The sequence below is a fragment of the Anoplolepis gracilipes genome, chromosome 1 (assembly GCF_047496725.1).
Source record: "Anoplolepis gracilipes chromosome 1, ASM4749672v1, whole genome shotgun sequence".
NCBI classification, from domain to species: Eukaryota; Metazoa; Arthropoda; class Insecta; order Hymenoptera; family Formicidae; genus Anoplolepis; species Anoplolepis gracilipes.
This window is the reverse complement of record NC_132970.1, coordinates 3,795,773-3,821,457: the sequence shown is the minus strand read 5'-3', so window position 1 is coordinate 3,821,457 and position 25,685 is coordinate 3,795,773. Positions and strand designations below refer to the sequence as shown.

Below are 25,685 nucleotides of genomic sequence, written 5' to 3'. Positions count from 1 at the left end.
ACATTAATTGATTTATCGAATCTTCTACGATATTTACGTAATTCAGCATTAATGCTAAAAGCCAAATTAATAAAAAATATTTCTAAAATTTATGAAAATCGTAATAGGCTGTATGTTAATATTTCATTCCATTTATTATATGACAGGACATGCTAACTACAATGAAAGATTACAATATAATCGTATCTATTAAATGCTATTTTAAACATTGGTAAAAAATATAAGCTAAGTTGGTCCTCGGTTATTATGCTGACCGAAGGCCAAGCAAATCTTCCATTATGAATGGCAGCGAAACACGCTTTATATAATTTTTTTTTAATTATAAGCATAGCATTACTTCAACTCTGATTCAGTCCATGATATATATATATATATATATAACCTTTGGACGCCAATGTATTTTTATCTATGAAGCAGTACTTTTTTCATAAACTTGATTACAAGAACAAAACATTCTGTACGATATATCGTTTGAGAGATTTCCTATTTAGTACCTTATATATATATATATGTATATATCTTCCTCTTCTACATCAAGTATTTACTTGAAGTAAATACATAACGTTGGCACATGAACGTTTTCTTTTTTTCTTTTAATACAAATTGTGTATACAACTGTTCATAGTATCAAATATTCATACTAACTTGAAAGTGTTTCGTATATCCTGATTATTTAAAAATTTGTGATTATTTAGATGTTTTGTTCTAATTAATAATTTTAATGACTTTGATGGAAGCAAATTTTTTTTCGCAAGTAAGTTTTTTTTTCTAAGATAACGCCGATAAGAGTGACAAAGCAATTTTACCGGAATATTCCAAATATGGAATATACGATTATATTAATTGAAGATCTTTCACTTTGAGATTATGATCGATATTTTAAGCGTATACAGGCATTAAAAACAAACCCATAAGATAGTATAAAGTAGTCTAAAGTGTTGAGCATAATACATTGTTATCCATTTTCGGTTCTAAATTAGTTGTATTCCTACAAATATAATACACGAATTAAAAGACTTGACAAACACATTGGTTGCACTGGTTAAATTTAAAAATTAAATTGTTAAATAAAAATTCAGATATACCATTATTTTTATGGAAAATTTTAAAGACGTTGCTCTTTTTAAAATTAATATCTCATTATAATTATAGATAAATAACAGACTTTGCACGATAAATCTATGGACAAATTCCTTTTAAATCGTATATTTTTTTGTAGAAATGCTAGTATGTTGAGCGTTCTCTAAAGACTTAGACGCAATTAAATATATATACTTAATCGCTAGATACTTTCATCATTTCCGAATTATTTAAATAATTCCATTGTCTATTAGTAGAATCGGGATAGCAGTTGTGAACGTACAGGGACATAGCTCGGATTCCTGCACCCGGAAGTAAGATTTGTAATAGGCCTCTACGATATATTATGTATTTTCAAAATATTACCTAGCTCGTTAATATTACATTTTAACATAAAAAAATGTTTTACAATGCAAAACTTTACATTATACTAATAGTAAATATGAAATAATTACGCCTAATGATTGTAAAAAAAGAATTGAGTAGTCAGAAAAAGACTCTTCTTTCTTTTCTTATCGGATCTAAAAGTGTTTTTTCATCTTTATTTCCGTTTCTATGCCCCAAATAACGCCGTTTATTACGTGTTCATCCAAAAGTCGAAGTTTCAACTAAGCTTCAATCAAGTGGATGCGGTAATGCTGGTCCAGTATATCGGCCAGTTAAAGCTCGCACGATATATTATATTATATTATCTCATAATAAGTTATATGTATCCGCTATCGACGATCGTGAATTCACGCGAATTAACAATCATTTCGATTGATCGGAAACGAGCTGCTAACGTATACATAGGTCTGTGTTATCGTTAAACATTGAACGCCTAATCAAATGCTTTTTTTCTTAGTGTTAAATATATTTCATAAAAAGATAGCATTCGAGATACAGCCGTAGATGAGAGATCGCATTTAGCATCAAAACTGCACTACTTTATAAAATAGTGACTTATAACAGACAAAGTAACTCATCGTATTATATACAGCTAAACGCAGCATGTATGTATACATAACAATTTATAATAGTATAAAATTCTATTAATTAATAATAATAATAATAATACACAACGCACATACTTTGATTGTAATAGATAAATGTATAACAGAATTATATTTGTTAATCTTCCTAAATTTATTATATCGAAATAACGAGAGTAAAGAAATATTTTTCCAACAATGATTATAATATAAACGATATGTGAGATCACGTTTATATTCACTTTCATATGTGCAAAAGGATATGTATCTCCATGGCAGTTGCTTTTCGTGTAAATGAACTGTTGTAGATATGCATATTTATATCGATATTATCGAGAACGATAAAAAGAATAGATGTTGCGAGAATATAGTTAGCTTCATTTATTATTAATCTTTTTTTTCGCATTCATATCTTTGTCATAGCGATACATTTTTCGATTAATAAAAAATCATCATATCCTGTTAATCTGTGAAAAACTTTGATTTACTGTACTTGATTATTTTTTATTATCGGGATACAAATATTGATTCCTTCCAAAATAAAAGCAAAAGCTAATATGTATATTTTTCATTCTCAATTTTTTTCCTAAAATTTAAAAGAATTTTTTAAACGACATCGATAAGTTAAAAGATAATAGAAATTCTTTGTATATACTATAGATGAGATCATTTCTCTGTTTAATATAAGAAAAATTAATTTATATAAAAACTTAAAAAATTAACTGTGTATAGACTTTAATTCGTTATTTTGATAAATTATAAATTCATAGTTCGACATACTGTAGGATTAAATTTTATCCATCGACTATAATTTTATATAAATCTAATTAAAATTCGCTTAGCTTTGTCTTTCACAGATTGATCTTACCGAGTTGCAAGACTATTTCTTTTCCATTCTAATGCAATATACATAGTAGAACCTTTCGAAGTCGTATTAGGTCGATAGAAGATAGGTATAATAATCTACAGCGATAATGATACATTCAACATAATTTATACGAGATACCTTTTTACTTCTTTTGCTTTCTTTATCGGGGTACACGAAGACTTTTACTGCACGGGAACAAAGGCATAAAGAATTTCTTAGCAAAGCCAATAAGCGCGCGCATAAAAATCTGGCCGTTCCCTTATCATCATTCTGAGCATCTAACAATAAGGCTGTGTTCGCTTTAGTTAGACGTTCACGCGCTAAAAGCATCATCCTCTTTTTTGCTCATTATACGTCGAAGAAAGATATGACTTTCAGCGCATGAGTGTTGAAAGCGAGCAGCCTAAAACCCTTTAAGCAAAGGGGGTTCTACAATGCGTTGCCAATGTCCAGTTACCAGTTGCTAAGAATGGCAACTTTAGTTACAAAATGCTATTTTCAGTTAAAACAAGTAGTTGCGGTTGTTAAAAAAAAGTTGCCTAACTTTGAACTTTTTACCGAAAACAGCATTTTGTAACTAGAGTTATCGTTTTTAGCAATTAACAACCGGAGCATTAGCAACGCATTGTAGAACCCCCTTCAGAGTAAAGTATACGAGAAGACCGTTGAAGAAGAGCGACGCTCATCGTAAGAGATTCATGGAAAAAAAAAAGGCAATCAGTAATGTAAACGCTGATACACGTAGGCATGACAGCCCGACAACGCCCGAGCCTAGGTTGTCCTGAATAACGTTGTCGTGGCATCGGGCGACAAGCTCGAAGTCGACGACGTTCATTGGCTTACCGTTGTACTCGAACGGCGAGATGCAATAGTTTCGACGCTGAAACCCGACGCTGTCGCCGCGGGCGAAGTCGCTCTCCAGAACGTTGTGCGCCTGGCAGTCGCATGGGAAGTGATTGTCGATCGCGCTGATCGTGTTCACCTCGAGGATGACGTCTCTGGCGTGGCGCGGCGCCTCCAGCACGTGATTACCGTGAAAGCGTAGCATCTCGATGTAGTTTTCGTAGCGTAGATGCATACGCTGGATCAAATCCACCTTGTTGTTGAGTATGTTGAGGTAGCTCACGTAGGCGAGGCCGGCAAACGCATCCCTCTGCACGACGCCCAGGTCGCTCTCCTGAATGTAAATCGCATGCACGTGCGACAAACCGTAGAAAGTGTTGGCCTGCAGCCCGGACAGATCCATGTAACTAAGCTTGAGCTGACCGACGTACTGAAGGCCGTCGAAGGCATTTTCCTCGATTAAACGGATGCCGGATGGGAAGATGAGATTGTTGACATTTGTGAGGCCGGCAAACGCGTGGCTGCGGATGGTCAGTAGTGGATTGTTACTTAGGAGGATTAGATTCACATTGGACGCGCCGGCGAACGAGTAGCCCTCGACATAGCGGATCTTGTTGTTGGCCAGCAGCAGGACCGAGACATTTTGCAACGCGGCGAATGAAAACTTCTCGATGCAAGGTAACGGAGTATGCTGGATCGACAGCTCCCGTAACCGATTCAGACCGCGAAACGCGAACGGCCGTATAGTCGAGATATTATTGCCGTCTAATATGAGCTTACGCAATAAACGAAGACCGGCGAACGCGTCGCCTTTTATTACCGGGAAATCGTTTTTCGTCAGTGACAGCTCCTCCACCGTGTCCGGCAGTTCCTGTGTCGGTATATCCTCGAGACCGCCTGTATTGCAGAGTACCTGTTCGTGTGCGTGCATAAAGATATTAAATAACATCGATATTATTATATGCAGCTGTTTGTTGTTCGTAAAATATTATAGAGAGAACATTAATATTTTATTTCTCTCATGAAACGTTTGTACAGGGTGCTTCCGCAACATACAGAGCAGTAAGTTGGGTTGCCTATCTGACGCTCGGCAGGGGCATGTTTTACCGACCTCCCATAATCGAAAATTAATAAAATCAGGGGATCGATTACGTAATTTTTTCTTTGTGAAAAGTGAAAAAATTACATGATTGATACCTTAAATGTAAATCCGGTAATGAATGAGAAAACTGAAATCGGCTTTTAACATACAGTATATAATTGTAATATTTAATAATATGAATAAAATAACATACACATAGAAAAGTTTACATTAAAAATAACTATGGTATGTAATAACTGTGGACCATTAAGAACATTCCAAGTTAAAATGCTATATAAAACTGTAAAAATTGATGTAATAAATGTAATTTTTACATAAATTACGTCAATTTTTACAGTTTTACACAGCATTTTAACTTGAAATGTTCTTAATAGTCCACAGTTACTACATACCATAGTAATTTTTAATATAAAGTTTTCTCCGTGTAGATAACACAATTAAAATATAATAACACAGATAAAATAAGAAATAAAATATAATAAATTTAAACAAAAAACATTTTATTTCTTATTTTATCTGTCTTATTATATTTTAATTGTGTTATTATATATTTTAATTGTGTTATCTATGTTATTTTATTTATATTATTAAATATTACAATTATACTGTATGTTAAAAGCCGATTTCAGTTTCCTCATTCCCTACCGGATTTGCATTTAAGATATCAATTACGTAATTTTTTCACTTTTTACAAAGAAAAAATTATATGATCGATCTTCCGATTTTATTAATTTTTGATTATGCGAGGTTGATGAAGCATGACCCTGTTGATCGTCAGATAGGCAACTTACTGATCTGTATGTTATAGAAACACTTTGTACGTATAAAAAAATATTTATGCATATAGGCTTAAACTACAACAAATTTCTTTTGATTTTATTACCTGTTTCCGAGAGAGGCAAATACATTCTGGTGGACAATCTCGACTTTTCGTCGTGGTAATCTCCGAATCGGAGGTAAACGTCAAGTCCACTGCTGCTATGCATAGCAGGTAATAAATGCAAATCTAAAAAATTATATAATTTAAATAATATGTGACCCACATATTTGTTTGTGCACTACAAACATTTTAACATATATATGGGAACATATATTTTTCGCATACAACTCCCTTACTAACTCGTCATTGTTTAAACATGCAAAACTAGAAAAATATATTATTAAAGTAAATCAATAGCTTTTCGCCTGCTCTTTTTAATACTATTATTATTTTAATCAAAATATTTTATAGATTAAAAATAAAATTGACATTTCATTACAATTTTTTCGGAAAATATGTCATCTTTAAAATCAAAATAAAAATTATTAAATTAAAATATAACTCATAAAGAACATCTGCAAATTTCAAGTTGGAGAAATGTATAGTTCTTCAATAAAAAGTTATTAAAACGTAATGTTGAGCGCATGGTCGACTGTTTTAGCGAGCAATCAAAATAACATGTATGCAATGTAAATACTTTATATTATTTATATCAAAATCAGATTCAAAACCGATTTTCAGTCAAACATATCTTCTTAGCAAATTGGATTTAATCGCTCTCAGAGCGATCAAATGTGGTTCACTCCAAATTCTGATTTCACTCGTTATTAATTAAACAGTTCGGTTTAATCAAGATTCCGAAGCAGCGAGGCCTACCGGGTGGCCGTATGATAGGCGCGTACGGCGACAGCCCCTAAATCGCGCGCGCGAAACGCATGCAAATGCACGCGCGCGAGATGTGCATAACCGCTGCATGATGCTGCGTACCTGCGCCCTGCGATACATCAATCCCGGGATTTTTACGGCGCATGCCTCGGCATATCCGGGGTGAGAATGTCACGCGAAGCGATGTGGCTGACGTGTATATATGTATATATATATATATATATATATATAAATATATATTACAATATATACATATATATATATATATATATATATATATATATATGTATGTATCCCTCTAGAGGTAAAACGAGGCCACCAACCGACGGGGAGAGTGTCGTCAACACGTACAGTACACTATCGAAACCGCTGCTGGTTTTTTGCCCCCGGTGTGCTTCTCTCTCTCTCTCTCTCTCTTTCTCTTTCAAGAGGAGACACGCACCTCCCTCCCGCGCGCACGCACGCGTGACGCACGTTGCGTGCGGACCTGGTTATTGCGTGGACGACGCACTTTGCGAGGATTCAACTCGCTCGACTCCCCTTATTTCTCTTATGGCGCGCGAGAGGAACGCGAGAATGCGGAAACTGCACGAATCGACGTCGACGACGAACGGACGGAGCGGAAATTCGGGGTCCGCGCGGCCGTGTTCGCCGGCTGGGCTCGGGGCTTTATCACCCCTCGGAGTCAGCCTCTCGCAATCCACCCCTTCTTTCCCTTCTCCATCACCCTCCTCCTGGCCAAGCAGCCGTCCGAAGACGCGTACTGCGCAAGCCCATAATTATTCTCTCCGCGCGCGTATCGAGGAATGAGGCTTATTAGCGAAACGTAACTGTATGTCTCTCCCTCTCTCTCTTTCTCTCTATCTATCTATCTATCTTCTCTCGTCGTTCTCCATTTCATTACCGTGAACTAAGAATCAGTGTCGAAAACCTAAAATAATATGCGTGACTGCCACGTGAGTGGCTCTCTTCATTTAGACCTCACATCACCGGATACGATTAAAAAAGGTGTAATAAAAACTTTCACTTGATTTTGTAAAATTTGTTCAATCGTGTATGTGTTCTCATTTATTTTATAAACATTCTTTACTTAATTTCCTAAACACTATTACTATAGATTTCTATAGACTCTTATAAGACACTATTATTATCTAATAATTTTATAACGATATATATTTACATCTTTTGTGCTCGAAAAAATTTTTTTTCTTTCATTATGTGAAAAACTCGCTTCCTTTTTGTCTTTTTTTTATATTAAATCTTTTTTAATATATAGAGTGAGAAAAATACAAACATATATACATTTCGTGCATCTCTCTCCACAAGAAAAAGATGTCACAGAAAGTTAATTATTGTTAAATCGTCTTAAACTCTTTTCTCACTTTTTTACTATTAATTATATAAGATAATTGATTATAAAATAATCAAATTATATATCATCAATTCTAAAGTAATCAAAATTATATATATCCTGTATAAGGATTATCGTATTATAATTATATATTGCAGCTAAAGGGATTGCAGCTCAAACTTCCGTAATCCATCCGTTGCATACGCATACACACGAGCACGTGTACACACATGCATACAAACACGTACATGAAACGATCAGTATTGCGAGGTATTGCGATGTCATCAAACTCGACACCATGCATATCCTAATCAAGGTAAACTTAATCAACGGAGTTGATCAATGAAAACAACGTTATATAAGATTACATAGTTTATTTCATAACAAGCTTGCACAATATTATTGATAACATATATTTTGTGTGGCAGAAAGTGTAAACATATGTATACGTACATATAATACATATATATTATATATATATATATATATATATATACTTATATACGTATAAGTATGTATAAATATACGCGCATATATATATATATATATATATATATATATATATATATATATAGGTGCGCGTATTATTTGTCTGTGCATGTGTGCGTAGTCTTCAACGTAGTAAAAATCAGTCTTACAAATAATACATCACTAATAATCGGTATAAGGCAGCATCATTTACTTATGACTATTTACATTAATACGCAGTGGCGTAACCAGACTTAGGTTTTGGGGGGAGGGGCTAAAAATATTTCTATGGCTGGAATTCATAGACTTTTCTCAAAAAAAGTCACTGAGATTTGAAATCTTTGGGGGGGAGGGGCTCGAGCCCCTATAGCCGTCCCCTGGCTACGCCGCTGTTAATACGGAAAAATAGATATAGAAAACCGAGTGGTCTAATTGTGATCTGTTCATATTTAAAATAACAGAGTATGATGTATCATGTAAAAAACGTAATAGTAGCTTATTGAGTAGTTATTAACAAACTGTGTTAAAAGATCAGTGTCGTGGTCTTATATATTTACTCAAAATAACATGATTCGCATTTACATTGAGTGGACTGTTTGTACACTCAACATGTACTCAATATACACGTGATTCGCGTTATTTGAGTAAATATAAGATCACGACATTTCTCTTTGTACAGTCCAAGTAATAAAACAGGGTGTATGTAGTGGACAGTGGCACTGACCCAGACACGCTGTAGCAATCATCCATCCGTGGCAGCAATTGCCATACTCTGTGTAAGAGATTCGCATCTTTCAGAAAAATTTTCGTAAAGAACATTTTTGCGGACTCGAAAAATATGTGAGACGCGAGTGGCTGAAACGGAGAATTGAACCCGAGACCTTTTGCTTTCCGAACAACTGCTCTCACTACCTGAGTTATTCAGACCTCTTGCCTGCCTAATGCTATTTTTTAGACATAGTAATATACTCCTATGCTAGCAATGCATTTGGTATCTCATTCGCCAGTTGGTAGCTGGCTATGGATGCTAGGCCAGGGCCACACCCCACAAGACCTCTGTAAAGAATACCAATATTCCCCACCATTTCCTGAACAACGGTCAGTACTCTTCGGAATAAACGAATAATGCTTAGCGGGCCCCGTCATAATTAACTAATAGATAAAGGCACATATTGAAAAATTTATCAATACATAATACAAGTGTATACATACAGATGCATTAGTAACACAAGTTAAAAATGCACATTTGCACATTTGTTGTGTACACTTGTTGATTACGGTGAAGAACGCATATGTAGATTAAAAAAAATATCCTATAATATAAACCCGTACTATAAAGATGTCATATAAAAACGTGTTTCTCTGTCTCTCTGTCTCTCTCTCTCTCTCTCTCTCTCTCTCTCTCTCTCTCTCTCTCTCTCTCTCTCTCTCTCTCTCTCTCTCTCTCTCTCTCTCTCTCTTAATACTTTACAACATATTTTGATAAACTAATTAAAAAACAATATGCATCGCATCCAAACATACATATGAACGATATATATATTTTCAAACATATAGTTTCTCTCTTAAACGTATATATAATCATCTTAAGGAGGACATTATCGAGCTGAATTTAATTTAAAGTTAACTTCGATAATGTGGATTTCCTTTTCATGCACAAACTGTCCCATTTTAGTCTATAAATGAATGGATATTTTGGAAATTAAACTCTGGAAAAATTCGAATATATTACGAAAAAATTGATAAAGAAAAATGTTTCACATAATTTTCTATAAATTAAAAAAACGACTAACGTAATTTTTTGTAAATTAAAAAAAAAACGCTAAAATAGGACAGTCTGTATATTTTTTATTTTTTTCACATTGCTTGACGTAAAGATATAATATCTAATTAGTATGTAAATATATATATATATATACACACACATATATATATTATATATACATTATATATATTTATATATATATATTTATTTATTTGTTTATGTATTTATTTATTTATATATTCATATATTACCACACCAATATAAGAGAGATAATGGATAGATCGATTAAAGCCTACTAATGTTTAACTAATTATTATTATTGTATTATTGTACTTATTTACTATTGTTGTACTATTGTGCTTATAGAGTACACTTTGTAAAAAAAGACGCATTGTACATGTCAATAACAATGACTACAAAGTGCGCGTTTAAATGGCGTCTAGCGTAGAGCTAAGTTGCCTTATAAAATATATTAATATATAGCAATTGGCAGTTTTCTTTTGAGATTATACTTGATATTATACTGGCTTTTTATTATAAATTTGATCACAAAATGGACAGGTACTGCATTATCATGTACTATTTTGTGTTCCATAAATATCTTTCTTTTGCGCTTTATAAGAATTTTTACTGTAATATATGTATATAATAAATATGGAATGACTTGTATATACTGAGGTAGAAATGATGGAGGCAGCTTTGGTTTGCGTTTAGGAAGACAAGATATTGGCGGTAAACTGATATTTTTCATGTCACATAAACCCACGTCATTCCATTCGTTCTTATGTACACCTGGTACATATTCGAATTCAAATAAAACGCGTTTGTACGTTCTGGCGCGTTTCTTCTAATCTAATATCTCCCATATCATTTTTCTATCTTATATTTCACAAATATGTGTATGTTTCAAAATATCTGTAAAATTACGAGATCTGAAAAATGTCAGGAAAGTAACAAAGTTAGTTATCCAAAGTATTTTAAAAATAAAAATATTGTACATGTAATGAGGAGAAGCAATCAGACATTTATGACAAATATATATCCATCTTAAAAAGCTGTTACTTAAAATAAAAACATTTTTCTTCAACATTTTGGAACATTTTATCCTGTAATATTAATATATGAAAACAAAAAAATCCATTTTTTTCAGAGCCTCGTCAATATTTTACCTTGATACTGATTGTGAGTATTTCAATGTGCCCAGGAATTCACCTTCATACATCAATAGAATTGAAATATTTCTAGCATCGAGTAGTACTATTTATATGAAGCGTGAAACCTCGTAAATGTAAATTAACTGATCCTACTATAATATAATCGTTATAATTGAATGCAAAGAACCGTGTTTCCACGTTTACGACTATAGCGATGAACACAAAAACACGAATAAGTAAGTTCGCAAATTCAAATCGAATCGAACCCACCAGTTATTTATTCGCTGAGTTATTATTTTCGGCAGGCAAATAGTAAAAGTAAATTAAAAAAATGGAGTATCCGTAAATGCATTATTAAAATCCTTCGCACAGCTAAATAAATTTGTAAGGACATTCCATTAATTTATCAAGATGCAAGATTCTTCTCGCATCATTTAATAATGCAAAAAAATAAGCCAATTTTAGTATATTATTATACATACACATAGGTGTCATCTCGCCTCAGAATTGTAAAATTGCTAATTAAAAACCATATTTGTTTATATAACATGATATAGCTTCTATAACTTATATATATACTATATAATATATATTTCTTTTTCATATGTATATGTATATGTATATATATATATATATATATATATATATATATATATATATATATATATAATATGTATATATGTATATATACCTATATATATGTTTATATATCTCTTATTTTAACATTTGTGTGAATTTTCAATTTATCTGTATTTGGATTCGTCTTATCAGTCTTACGTTAATAAACTTGCGATTCATTGTACATTATATAGAGGTAGTTCGTATTATCATTGATGTTGATATGCATTGAGCAATATTGCAATTGTATCCCAGAGCCATAGTTAGTTAACGATGAAATACAACGATTACACGATCAAGTACTTACAATTACTAACAAATTAACAGCAATATGTCAATTATTAACAAAATGATACGAAGTTTACGAACGAAATTTCGACTACACAATTACTATGTTATGTACAAAGTTTTTCTGCCGCATCAATGCTCAACAGAACGACGCGACAGTGATGGAATATTTTATAATAAAAATTAAACATAAAAAAAAACTTTCTGGACAATTTCGGACTCTTGCAATTTGTTGTATTCATATACTTATTTACTTTCCTTTGCACTTTTAAAAACTTTATATATAATGTAAAGTTTTTCTTGTTCTATAATATTATGCTAATAAATCGCAAATCAAAATGAATCACAATGGTAATAGATAGTAAATATACGTATTCACTTTGATCCCAAAAATGTTTAAAAAGCTTAATGCAAATTACGGGGTATTACAATACCTACCCGCGCAAGATAATGTTACGTCAAAAAAATCGCTTTTTCGCGGTAATAAAAAGAAATAAATATACGGACAAAAATATTATGAAACTTTATAAGAATTCAAAAGTATTTCGACCGATATTGCTGAGATTATTTAGGATTAAAATAAAAATACATGTATATGTATGTCAAGACAATTATAAAAGAAATACATCTAATTTACATATATGTAGTATACTAGTTTTCTGAAAACGTTCTTCCCGTCTCGCGATAAATTAATTTGTGTAGTTTGTCTAAACCGTAATAGCATTGGGCTTTAACAAGTTTGCGACGAAAATACGTGTTAATATATGCTTCAGTCTCTTGAATCTATCAATGTATAGTATATTCAGTCTTGTACAAGGCAGAAAGTTAAGAAAACATTACTGACACGCATCAGAGGCGATTTGCCGAGCCTCTACGTTTACATATTTGCTGCAGAAGGAAAAATAAAAATATATATATATCTAAAAAAAAATTATATTCAAGCCGCCCCTCGGACGGAAGCATGATTTTCGATCCTTCCCTTTTACCTTTTATCTATCCCGTTTTACTTTTAAAATCCGTATATCGAGCGCAATACGGATATAAAGATGGGGAAAAGGAGAAAAATTAACTGTAATCGCAATAATCACTATTCTGTGACCCACTCTCCTGAGGTTCAGGGTCTTTGACCGCTTCCGATGTCATTGTTCCTGGACCATCGGATTTACGACTCACCGACAGATCTTCCACTTCATCGTCTACGTTTTGCGGTGGTTGCTTTTGTTTGACGCAGCATATGACCGGACTTGGACTGTAGCGTGTGATCGAATCGGACATGGAGTCTCGATCCTGCGACACATCCTTCGATGCCGGCTTGATGTAGGTAGCACTAGTGCTCGACGTGCTACTAGCCAAGTTTTCAATGTTGATGTTGTTGCTGGCCTCGTTCTCGTTTTCAGATAGTATGCTATTGCTGTAAATTCTGCCGTTTACGTTACCACCAATGCCGTACGGGAAACAGGCCGTGCTACCGCCGTTCACTGAACGCTTGAACGGCCGCGACGTCGGGATGCCGAGCTTCTTCACCTTATCATAGAGCGTGCGAGACGGTACACCGTATCGGCGTGCAGCCTTTACAGCGCTCATGCCTGACCTCACTGCTTGGATCGCTGCCTGAATGTCATCTCGGGTGTATTGTTTGTATCGTTTCCATTCAGGTTTCGCCTGAGTCGTATTACCTAACATGAACAAGAGAATTAACATACTTATCACACCTAATAACCTTTCCTGAAAATTCAAAAAGAAACTAGTCTTTCTTTTCAAAAGTTATACAAATTTCGGACGACATATTGAATTGGAAGAAAAGTAATGTCGTATTTTTGTCAATAGATGACTTTAGTATTTTTTACAATTCTACGCGCAAGAAATTATGTAGCTGCTTTAAAAATGACAAAAGATCATAGAAAACAACGGCTATTACATTATGGATTAAAATTGTTTTTCAATATAAATAAATTTGCTCCAAAAATTATGTATATATATATATATATATATATTGTTTTCAGGGTATAATTTTGAAAAAGCTTCGTACTCGACTTGTTATCTCCGGTGTGTGACTGCGGTGATGGCTGCTTCTCATCCTCATCCATAGAAGGATCGGTATAAGAGCTGTGGGCCATTTCATCATAACCCAAATCAGTGTTGCGACGATTATCGTTGTCGTTTACAGAGTCGTTGCTGTTAGTGCGAAAGTGTGCCGATTCGTGATTGTCGGGCTGCAACAACGGTATACCGGTGACGGAGCTGTCAGCATGGCCCTGGCCGAGCACGGTGCGCAGTATCGGGGTGTCGCGATTCGTCAGCAAGCTTGAATGTAGCACCTTCTTCATGCGCTTGAGTGGCGAAGTCTCGAAGCCGATGTCGTAAGAGGAACTACCTCCTCCGGCACTACCACTGGGAATCGAAACGACTGGGGAGGAATGCGGCGATAATTGGTGACTTGTGGAAACTCCATGCAACGGTAGAGTGGTCAGCGGCCAAAAGAGAGGATTTTGAATTGGATTGATTTCCGAGGTCGTTCCCAAGGACTTGGCGTAAAGACTACCGTAGGTAGAATGCGGCGGTGACACGTGACTGCTGCTGTGCGCTGCCATGCTACTGGCATTTGTGCTGGTGCTGATGGCCGGTGGTGGCGACGACGGTGCCTCCAACGTATCTTCCTGTTGTTGAAAATCGTTATACGCCGAGTACAGTTTTTTATTTTCGTGCATTAGACCCTTGACCGCCAGCGTGTTCGCGGTTTCAAGTAAAGGTTTCAGCTGTTCACGATGTACGTCCACCTCGCCGCGATACATGAACTCCAGTAGTATCTTTAGATACGTATATTTAATATTGTTGAGAACGATTAGCGGCTCTGAGTTACTTGGCAGATTGATGAACAGACTCTGGAAGTAGGTTGAGCACGCCGCTAAAACGATCTTGTGGCACTTGATGAACCGCATACGCGATGATTCCTCATCGCGAGTCACGTGATTCTCCTCGTCGTACACGACGAGGGTCACGTCGGTGAACGCCTCGGTTTGGAGCAGGTTCTCGAACACGCTGATCAGATTCCATTGATAATTGTTCCAGCGGAGGTGATATGCTTCGGATGGCGTGACGTCCGACATAATTATTTCTTTTTATATCTCCCTTTCACCTAAACCTGCGACGAAAAAGATGTATGCGTTTATAATTGTTTTTATTGTTCACGCAAAACACGTGCACGTAAAATATTCACAGAACGAACTCTCTTTTCCGACTGTTAGACTAATGGCATAAATCATTGAAAATAGCTTGGAAAACTGCCAGAAAAGTTATCATTCCACGGAATCTTTACTTTGATCGCAAGTTTGTTTTACGATAGCAGACTAGATATAGATTAGTTAAGGGCCAAATTTCATACCTGCTTATTTATCTCATCATTTTCTTTTTTCTCGATTAAAAGCTACATCAATCCATGTCAAATTATTGTATTTTTTAAATATAAGTATTTGAAAATAAAACAATTTTGATTTTAAAAATAAGCGAATAAAGATTTAATATTATAGAAATTGTGAAAAAATTTGCTACACTAAAAAAAATCACAATTTATCGAGAAATTTTTTTCTTTGAAATATAATTTAATTGAGAAAAATTTATAAGATAGTTACATAATGCAATTATGTTTTTTAGATCTAACGTATACCTATTTATATCATTTATCTATGAAAAAAGTTTATAATAGAATATTATAAATTATATATATAATTTTTATATAATATAATAGAGCGTATCTATTTATATAAAAAAAAATTAAAAAATGTGATACATAAACTTTCAGGATTTATAAATGGAAATAGATTTGCATCTTTTATAATAAGTATATCATTATTCAAAATTAATATAAATATATTAATAAATTTTTAAATTTTATATATAACCACAGATAATTTATTTAAACCACAGGTGATTATTGATAGATATAACTATTTCTTTTTCCTCTCATTTGTCACTCCTCGCTAATTTATTTTGGTTAATCATTCGTATATATTTTAGTCTCGTAGGCCGCTTTCTAAACTCTCATTTACATGAATTACATGTTACGTCCTAAAGTTTTAAAATAATTAATAGAAAAACATGCTCGGATAATAGAAATACTAAATAAATGAAAAAAAGTCTGTGTCAAAAAATTGCACAATATTTACATTATTAACATATACGTCGTAATCCATAAAAATGTAACTCCACGCTAATTGATAATTATCGAAATATTTAATAAGTGTATGTGATTTTTCCCAAATTTAATTGCAATGTGCAAGCGTATTGTAAGCGAGTATGAAATTGAGTAACGGTGTCTCACTGACTCATTAAGATGCAAGGGAGATTTCTTTGACCTTTTAAAGGCTAATAGTACACAGGATGTTCCCTAATACACGATCGTAAATTCATAGCACGTATATAATAAACAAAATCCCTGTCGAAACGTTTATACGAAAGATTCAGAGTTTATAATATGATAAAAATGCAATACGTATTGAAAATTTCTATAGTTTTGTAATAAACCTAATCAAAGATAAAATGAGATTACACAACTGGCAGATTAATATCATGATCTTTAGTAGGTCTAATGTCTCGTTTAAGGCAATGTTTCATTAAAAAACATTCCGTATAATATGCTTTTAATATCTCAATACACTAGTATAATTTATTAAACATAGGTGTATACAAAAATTTAAAGAAAAACGACAATTTATTATTATTATTAAATGTTTGCAAGTAAAACGTTGCACTAAACGAAACAGGCTTATTAAAAATGCATTATGATATATATATGACGTATATGCAGAAAAAACTTATCACATATATTATATTTTCCTTTTTATTTATGTATTTTACTATATATTTATTTATTGTAATATTTATCTATAGTTTCACTTTGCGCATATTATTTTCTCCAGATTCAATTTCTTAAGATTCATTTCTAACAAATTCTTCGCTTTTCCATTTTTATTTTTTTTATATTAGCTCTCCATTAAATTAACGAGCTAATCAAAATGAAACGTTCAATTATTCACGGTTGGGGTGCAATCGTGCCAAGAGTAAGCAGTCGATATTTGTATTTCTCGCGGAAGATGAATCATCGCGCTCTCATCGAGACTTTTTACTTTCATCCCAATCGAAAATTTAAACTAATCGATAAAAACTCGTGTGCATCACGTGCTGCACACGAAATATATTTTTAACGATATCGTTAATTTGACGTTGGTACATCGAGACTGCCCTTGCAGATTATACTATCTCGAGCTTCGATCTTCGCCAAACAACGACAAGATAGACAAAAAGACAAAAAAAGAAATAGATGATAAAAACTGATAAGCTTGCAGTTTGATCTAGCCACAAAGATTAAATATATTCTATCCAGATATTAGTTTTCATCGGAAAATAAATATTTTTCTAGATAACTAAATATTGATAATCAAAAAGACACAACACCTCAATATCTGGCTTACCTGAGTAGTTAGTTGTAATAATAACAAATGTCGAATATAAGTTTACAATCTCTGAGATTCTATTGTCTCAATATATCTCTCTTTAACTTTCTCAACATTTAGAAAAAAAATCTCGATATTACAATTCTATATCTTACAGTTGTATTTAAAAGGAAAGCTCTTCCTTGCGCACTTGTCAAGTAAAATAAACGACAGAATGGGACAGCACACCCACAAAAGAATAAAGTAGTCACATACTAACAACAAGAATAAAAATGCGCACTTTTATTTCACGTACCACTTATCCCAACCCCTCGTCGTTGCCCGCACCGACGAGAGGCACTCGCGCGTCTTTAAAAGAAATCCTTCGGAAGGAATTCTATTTCGCAACGAAACAGGACCTCTCTTCCCGACTGTCGCTCAACGACCACTGACGCCAAACGCCGACTAACTTGAACTAACTGCACTACTGTCGACTAAGTGCGCCCCACACTGTCGAACGCACGAATCAGCCCGCTGGTACCCGTCACACAGCGACGGTCACAGGGGTGGTGAAACGTCCGTGAGCTTTTTCCATGCGTCGTACAGGGCGCAATGGCGTAAGGCCTTCGTAAAGGCCATGATCATGGCCCTACGACGAAGTTCAATGTAATTTCCTATCGCGAGGGAGAGATCGATAATACACGAGAATCGAAAATAAGATTGTGGGTGTGCGTGAAACTGGGAGAATATCAATTTTTTCACCGGTCAAGATAAGCGATTCTTGAAATCATTCTGGCAATAAAAAAAAAAAAAACTCGAACAATAAATTATCTGACCCATCCAATACTTGAGACGTTAATACGCTTTTCAGAAAAGATTGAAAAGAAAATGTCAAGTTTTTCTTTTCATATATCCTTCTTTGAAGAATAAAAATTATGACGATACAAAAATTATTAAATTCATAATATATATTTAGAAAACTATAATTCGTTGAAACGCTGCGTGAAAAATTATTACCATTTCAGTAATTTGTTTTTGTAATATTTGAATATACTTTTACATTAAAGTGCAAATGTTTAAAAAAAAAAAAGGAATTGATAATATTATTTTTATTTATTTTTTATGATGTACTCCCGAAATGTTACAACAAAGTTTTGTTCTAATCTAAAACTTCGAAAAATGTACTTTTAATGCCTAAAGGTTCTCTTTAGAAAGACGTAAGCTCTTAGACTTTATATTTATGCAGTTTTGTTTGCTCCGCAAGATATTAAACAAATTTGTTCTATTATAATAGATTGTAGCGGCAAAAAATAATTTAAATATTTATACATATATAACAGTTTAATCAATATTTTTATTATAATCAACATAATTACCGTATAGAATACCATATAGAATACCATAACGAATATATGTATCGCACAAATATAAGACAAATATAAAAATAACGGAGAAATTATCCTTATCGTCTTATATATCTACTCGATAAGGATAACGAACAATTGAGTAAAGTCCATTCCTAAAGAATAAAGTGTACAATTTTTAAAAAAATCGTAGAATGCAATTTTCATCTCCTACGAAATTTGATTTTCGCTTATCGCCAATCATCCATTATTCACGCGAGCGCTTGATTACGCATGCAATTTCGGAAAATTTGTAAAACTTACGCCATTGTGCGTATACGCGCGTATGTGATAGTGAAGCATTTCGGCGCATCACACGCATGCACGCGGATCACGCACAGCACTCGCGTCGCCGTCACTATTCGCCTATATGCTCGCACTATCGGCCAATCACACGGCTCCTAGGCCAATATCCTGCGGGATATATCACGCGCACGTACACAGATGCGTGCGTGCGTGCGTGCGTGCGTGCGTGCATGTTACACACGGCGATGCATGGGGACCATATTCCGCACCCACATATTCGTCTTCCCGCACGACCGATCTAGCATCGTAGTTACGTACACATATACGCTATACGCACTTGGCAACGTACACACGCGAAGAAACGAGGGGAAGGACCGTAGTAGAAAAAAAAAGACCAGAGAAATGCGCTAGCGAGTGTATGTTCACGAAAATTGCGACCACGCCCAAATTCTACGATGCATCCGCTGTTGGCTTCTGCGTGCGTGAGTGCGTGTGTAATTTCGGCACGTAGCCCTCGGCAACGCACGTCGACCCCACGCACACGCACACACGGAAAGAGCCCTACACGAATTGGGTAACGTTACCATGCGGGGGATGAAGGCATGACGCGCTTCCACTCGAATATCGTGAGAAAATCGCAAAGTTCAGGGAAAAAGGGAAGGAACACAGGCGGAAACACGGATGGGAAAAGTCGGTTTCGGTCTTAATTACTCGTCGATCCGTTAACCGTAGGATATCACGAGGGAATCAAATTCACGCGCGCACACATTTCAATATATACACGCACTATTACATTAACAAACGTATGAAATTTGAAATAATTTTAAATACGACAATATGTGTGTCTTTTATCAAATATTCTTTATAAAAAGAATTGCACGTTAACAAGAAGAATTAACACGTTACAAAAATTAAATTATCATTAAAAATAGAAGAGAGACACAACTCTAAAATGTGTTTACAAAGTTTTCTTTTTCGCATCCTGAGGCTTCGTCGTTTGCTTAAAAATTAAATACTACGAAGCAAAAGAAACAGCATCGACACGAGAAATATATTGTCTTAATTGCGAGCATTATCTCAAGTCTCATTTATCAAGAATGTCGCTCCACTATCGATTTTGCTTATGCCCTCAGGAAATAGCCGAAAATATGCGGCTTGATTCCTCTTATCTCATGAGCGACTCTAAAAACGTAGAAAAGAACGACGATAAAGCAAACGCTGGTCGAAGAAAAATCGCTTCCACAGCCATGAGCGCACGTGTGTATGTGTCTGTATGTATGTATGTATGTATGTGTGTGTAGGTGGGTGAGTGTGCACGTTTCCCTCTACGCAACGTCGACTGCGATGACGATTTCGTAGAGGGAACCAAACAGACGAAGGCGACAATATCGAAGAAAGGCAGAGAGAGAGAAAGAGAGAAAGAATGCCGTGATGGCAAGGTAAAGAGTCCTGTTGCGCCATCGAAAAAAAATCTACCTATATTCGAAGGTGGCACAGGCAGATGCATATACGGGCTATGACAACAATCGATGCATAAGGGTCGGTCTGATCGCCGCAGGGTGCATCTTTCATATTTTCATACCATGACGCGTCCCACCGATCGCGGATTAGGATTATGATATTCATATAGTCACGTGATGATTATAGTCCATTTTTGTGACAGTCTATTTCGTCTATCTTGTTGTCATTAGTAAAAATATGTATATGGAATACTGACTACTACACTTTATAATGAGTCACTCTTAATAAGAGTGCTCGCTAATTGAGCTGCAGGCAGTTTTCTCTTATTGTTAGAAAAACGTCGAAAAATGTCGAAAGTTGTGATTCATCACGAAAATTTCTAGGTTCATATATTCTCATAAATAATAAAGATAAATATAATATAAAGTATAAGAAAAAATCTATTATAATATATATATATATATATATATAAAATAAATTTATATAATACATTTTAGCCGACGTCGCCTTTCACCATGGATGACATTCTGGCTACGTCCCTCCCTCTCATACATTTATATTATTTTATTTAAAATAGATTTATAATAACTATTAAATATTAATATCTTTAGAATGAAGGATGTAATCTTTTATTTATTCAACCGCTTAAAGTTTTTTTCGCGAGTTCTTTCTTTTCCTTCTTCGCTTTGTCTCGAAAACTAATGTTTAGATATTAGTAAGGAGAAAAAAAATCTACTCCGAAAAGAAAACTATCATACAAACTAAAGTAGTATCAAGGAAAGTTTTACGGTTGTAATACATTTTATTAAATTACAATCCTACAATATACTATAAATTTTATTATATTTTGTACTAGCTATATATATATATATATATATATAATAAATATGTATTGCATTTGAAAAAAATAGAGATAAGAAGATCCATTTATTATTTATTTATTGTTAGATAAAAAACATTCTTTCTATTGAAAAGCTAATGCATTTATTACGGAAGCATTCTAGACATATTTCGCCTTTCTCTTTCCCCTTTTTTTTATATTTGTTATAAAAATAATTATACCCGATATTTTTTATCTAAAAGATTTTTTGGGGAAAGGCTTTCACGAACTAGCAACCGACGACATTTGTGAAGCGCATCGTCGAACGATAAGACGGCGGTAGAAACGCGACTTATTGTTAGCGATTGTTTGTTATCGAGACTACCCGAATAGACGCTGATAGCGTTTTCATTATCTTCTCTGTACGTACAACAATGCGAACACTAACTATAAATAATCCTATTGGTTATTTGGCCTGTGTATCTATTATTTCGTACGTCGATAAATATATATATATATATAATATATCGACAGCGATAAGTAACAAAGTTACAACTGATATACCTTTACTTCTTAATTATGCAACCTTGTAAGTTCATATTGTTTCAATAAAAAAGAAAGAAATAAAGAAATGTCTCGGTGAAAGCAGCATAAAAGGTACAAAAAATATATTTTTAATGTCGTATGTTTAAGTTTTATTAACGTTTTATAAAACATTATGATCATCTAATTGTAAGAGAGATTTTTAGTAAAAACTAAACGCGTTATTTCTCATTAAATCTAAATTCCATCCTTACATGGGCGTAGCCCCTGGGGCTGGGATAAGGCGGGACCAAGCGTCCTCCCCATCACAGAGAAGTAGTTAAAAAAAATTAAAACATGTCCTTAATATATGTATTACAATTTAAAAAATTAACAAATGAAGTTAGAGTCTGAATACATGTTCTGTATAATCAATTAAATAAATTTTAAGTTTCCCTTAAATAGATAAATATATCGATGATTTCATAACCATAGAGGCATAAGCCCGAAATTGCAACTTTACAGGAATGAGAAAAACGGTTTAAAATTCACATTTGCATAGAAATACGTTTAAGTATTTCTGTATTTATTTCCATAATTATTACACCAATTAGTACACAGCTTTGTTATAAGATGCAGGGCGTATAAAATTTTCACATGTTTAAACATTTCATTTTTCTTTAATTAGACATACGCCTTTATAATATGAAATATAGAATATATAGAGTATTAAATATATTTATTTTAAATATATTTAATTTTAAGATAAATTTTAGCCGCCGCCCCCTGTCGTGAATGAAATCTTGGCTACACGCCCATACATTTTGTAGAAAAAAATATAGAAATACTAAATTCCTGTTTTCTAATTTATTCCGTATCATATAAAATAACACAAAAAACGCAGCAAATTTTTGCATTCGATTACTAATTAGAAGATTGACTAATTTTGATATAATTGTTCCACTAATGAGGAAAAAAAAGTTAGAAAGCGAATATTGGCAAAATTCTTTTATACAAGTCTTTTATAAATACTTTTACCAATATATTTAAAATCTAAAAAAATATACAAAACACTTATTATTAAAAATAAGTTCTAAAGGTTAATATTCTTTCCAAATAAAAAAAAAGTAGAGAACAATACCTTCAGTGATATCGGCGATGCAGAACGAGACACTATACGCGAGCACGAAAAGAATACTGCCTATGTACACTAATAGTCTTCGAGACTATGGACTTGTATAGACTTTATCGCTCTGTAGTATTATTATTGCACAAGCATCTCTTCCGGGAGGTCAGTAACGATCTGTGACTTTTGCTCGACCGAAGAAGTTTGCTGGAACCAATTAAACGTCACCAAAATTGTAGACGCTTTGTCCCCCCTACTTTCAAAGCAAACCGATAAGAAATTGGTAGTAGTAAGAATATAGAAGAAATTCTTTTTTTCACAAGACCAAGAACAATTTCCTGGATGCAACGAGATTACTTACATACTAAAGTAAAAAATTTTTTTCTTCGAAAAATGATTTGCGTTTCTTTTTCTACCATTTATTTCAATAAATTTCATTCTTACACAACTTTCAAACTGTATAAAAATTCATATAAATTATTTATGATAAACACATTAATCAAGGAAAATGGCTTCGAATAAATAAAAGTTTAGCGCGAAGATTATTAGCACATTTTCAAGATCGCTGGATAGAATCTTCGTCGAGTACGCGTCTCCGATTCGGGGGAATCGGATTTTTGATCGACACAAAAGTCGACAGTCTCGATCAAAATGGAATGGGGACGAGAAATTTTTTCTCCTTAAGCACATCTCTCTCTCTCCTGAAAGAGAAGACTCTCCCTTCGTTACGGTGTTACACCGACGAGCAAGAAAGGACGACGTGGAAATCGTATAAAGGAAAACAGGTTCCTCATAAGCCCTGAAGCTGCTTGGCTATCGTGCAGTTGGCTTTTCGGATGTTCTCTCTCTCTCTTTTTTTTTTTTTTTTTTTTTTTCATAGGCGAATAGCATAGAGATGCGTGTGCGATGTTCTCGCTTGGCTCCTCCACACACGTGCAATGTCCAGCGCGCGCGATAGCGCAACACATGTATAAGTATATATGTGTTATATACGTAAGCATATATAACACATAAACACCCGTAATCCCGTACAATCGGATGCATATATTGATAATATACGCGATACGTCAAAATACGCGATGCGTGATTTTTTGCGTTTTTTTTTTCGCTATCGCGTAAAATTGATTTTATGCAAACGAGAAAGAAATTAATTCTTCTTAATTAAGAGGAAAAACTACCGATCTCGTGGATCGTAAACTTACCGCAGACCTATTAACGCATGCGACTGTACCCCGCCTATTCACGGACACGTAACAAGGCGGCCTCGCCCTTTGCCGGGCGCATTGCAAGGCCATTGACCGACCGCGCAGTCCCCGATCGATGATCAGCTACCTGCTGATACATTGTCGCCGACACAATGGAAGAGGTATACCCTTCGTCTGGCAACCCTCAGCAGAAATACCGCACCCCTATGAGCGTCAAGTGCAATTATTCCTTACGACTGAAAGAGTATTAGGTCGTATCTTTCTCTTTCTTACGTTTTTTCTATTTTTCTCTCTGTATATATGTATATTCGTTCTGCCTTTCGATGCCTTCTGATACTGACCATAACCACTGACCGTAATACCCTATTTACCGGCGTGTTGTAACAGGTGTTATGTAGACCAAAACCTCACATTGTGCAAAATTGCAGAACGTAATATCGTAAATGGCCCTTCTGGCCAAAATGTGGGTCATGCAAATGTTATATATAAATGGATTTCGAGAAGGAAATCCAATGATTGATTCCGTTTCTCTGCAATTGCATCACGCGATATATAAATTTAATAAGTGATACACTACGCAAAAAAATTAAAGGGCCACTTTCTTCCATATAAAAAAAGATCAATTTTCAAGTAGTTGCAACTTCTTTAAAAATAATCGAAATAAGAGCAATAGAAAAGCATTTCAAAGCTTGAAGTTTCTAGTTTTAGAATCTTTAAATGAATTTTAATTCTTTCTGTTTGTTACAAAATTATGTTGTAAGAAAGCGACGTCCATCAATTGAACAAATTTTTCAAAGGTTTGTCCAAAAATATCGAAATAAAAAAAAAATCCTAGCACGATTTCATTAATTGGACGTTAAAGAGTAGAGTTTTAGCTCTAATTTCTTTTTTTATCGAATGTTTTATGATTTTTTTCGCCGAGATATTCATTATTAAAACAAAATCAAGCTATTGACTTTGAACGCTTATAGTGAAAGAAATGATCGTACAATAATCATTAATTTAAATTTTTGAAATGTACAAAAAAAAAAAACTTAACACTTCGGCATTTTGTACGAGTAACTAGAGTGCTTTTTACTTGTAAATGTTGTAGAGTTCATGAAAATTTTAGCGTTTTTTTCGTTAACTTTTATTGATTTAAATAAAAAAAAAGATAAAAGTGCAATTTTGACTTGATTTTTAAGTAACAATTCCGCTTTAAAAATAAATAATAATTGAAAAACGATAGAAGCATTTTAAAGTGCTAACTTTTCTTTTTAAATTGCTTTTTTAATTATTATTGTACGACCATTTTTTCACTAATTATGAGTGTTCCGAGTC

General features: G+C 33.9%; 1 protein-coding gene across 2 annotated transcripts; it reads right to left on the bottom strand.

Annotated features, from left to right (window-relative positions):
* Positions 1-112: 112 nt before the first annotated feature.
* Positions 113-18,035, bottom strand: LOC140663667 (uncharacterized). Of its 2 annotated transcripts, XM_072888019.1 has the most exons (6): positions 17,759-18,035; positions 14,183-15,295; positions 13,482-13,829; positions 6,685-6,698; positions 5,748-5,870; positions 113-4,675 (listed from the first exon to the last, which is right to left on the bottom strand). In XM_072888019.1, exons 2-6 carry the CDS (start codon positions 15,258-15,260, stop codon positions 3,602-3,604), a joined length of 2,637 nt encoding a protein of 878 aa, XP_072744120.1. In that variant the 5' UTR covers positions 15,261-15,295; positions 17,759-18,035; the 3' UTR covers positions 113-3,601. The 2 variants fall into 2 exon arrangements, with proteins under 2 accessions (XP_072744120.1, XP_072744110.1); XM_072888009.1 differs by lacking the exons at positions 13,482-13,829; positions 14,183-15,295; positions 17,759-18,035 and having other exon boundaries at positions 6,612-7,231.
* Between the last annotated feature and the right edge of the window lie 7,650 nt (positions 18,036-25,685).